The following is a 1040-nucleotide window of genomic DNA, read 5'->3' as shown; positions in this document are numbered from 1 at the left end:
GAAACTTTGTTTGGGGCTTTTAGACCTACTCTTAATGCTATAGCTCTGCTGCCAACTTCTACACCCAACTCTAACAACTGTCTGTTCCTGATCTCATTCTGAGCCTTCTCATACATCTCATTGGTGTAGTGTCCGTTGAACTTCACCATACTGTCTATCTTCCTCAGCAGCTCTCTGACCTGAGTACAGTCTATCTGCTCTGTATTGTTAAAGACATGATATCTGCCTCCACAGACTCTGACCAGTGTCTGAAGACTCTCGCTCTCCTTCAGAAACTCCTCTACTGTTGAGTTATTCAGCTGATCTGCACCAGTGAATAATACTATAGTGTAGTCTGAGGCCCCTTTTCCATAGTTGTCCTGGATGAACTCCACAGCTTTTCTTTGCTCCTCTGTGTATCTATCCATCTTGATCACCAGCAGGAACACATGGGGTCCTGGGACTGACATCTTGATGGATCTCTCTATTTCTACTTTATCTTTTCCAGAAAACTGTTTCCATATTTTATAAATCAAATATGTGTCTGTCAATGATGTGTCACTGATCCCAGGAGTGTCGATGACATCAATCTTCCTCCCATCCACCACTACACTTTGTTTCTCACACTGTTCAGTCACAGGATTTGCACTTGACTTAGAATGAAACACATCTCTCCCCAGGATGGTGTTTCCTGTTGAACTCTTCCCTGCTCCAGTCTTCCCCACCAGAACAATCCTCAGGTCAGCTGGCTGTCCTGAATCTGTGGAAAAACAAACTGTAACTCAGTTTCATTATTGTCAGTTACTCAATTCATTAAATCAGATTCACAGTGAACATATTCAGCTATCATAGCAACAGTCAAGCCTACCGCTCTATGCAACATTAACAGGGTGGATATTCCCTCTTACTCATACCCTTTTTGACTATTTGTTGTGTGCCATTCTGTGTTTGAGTTAGAGTTTATTTTATTTTTACAGGGACAGTGCACATTAGTTGAATGTGATAGATGTTCCATTATGTTTGTCTTCTTGCTTGAAGGTTAACAAGGTGATTGAGCACAC

The 1040-nt window shown here is 41.8% G+C and overlaps 1 protein-coding gene across 1 annotated transcript; it reads right to left on the bottom strand.

Annotated features, from left to right (window-relative positions):
* Positions 1-29: 29 nt before the first annotated feature.
* On the bottom strand, positions 30-739 carry LOC112078691 (GTPase IMAP family member 4-like; the record flags this gene model as incomplete). The annotated part of the gene is made up of 1 exon (XM_024144840.2): positions 30-739. A coding segment is annotated over one exon (710 nt), but the record flags the coding sequence as incomplete, so codon positions are not given.
* Between the last annotated feature and the right edge of the window lie 301 nt (positions 740-1040).

Source organism: Salvelinus sp. IW2-2015, unplaced genomic scaffold (assembly GCF_002910315.2).
Source record: "Salvelinus sp. IW2-2015 unplaced genomic scaffold, ASM291031v2 Un_scaffold6085, whole genome shotgun sequence".
Taxonomy (NCBI): domain Eukaryota; kingdom Metazoa; phylum Chordata; class Actinopteri; order Salmoniformes; family Salmonidae; genus Salvelinus; species Salvelinus sp. IW2-2015.
Note: the sequence above shows the minus strand (reverse complement) of the source record. Positions and strands in the feature narration are given on the sequence as shown.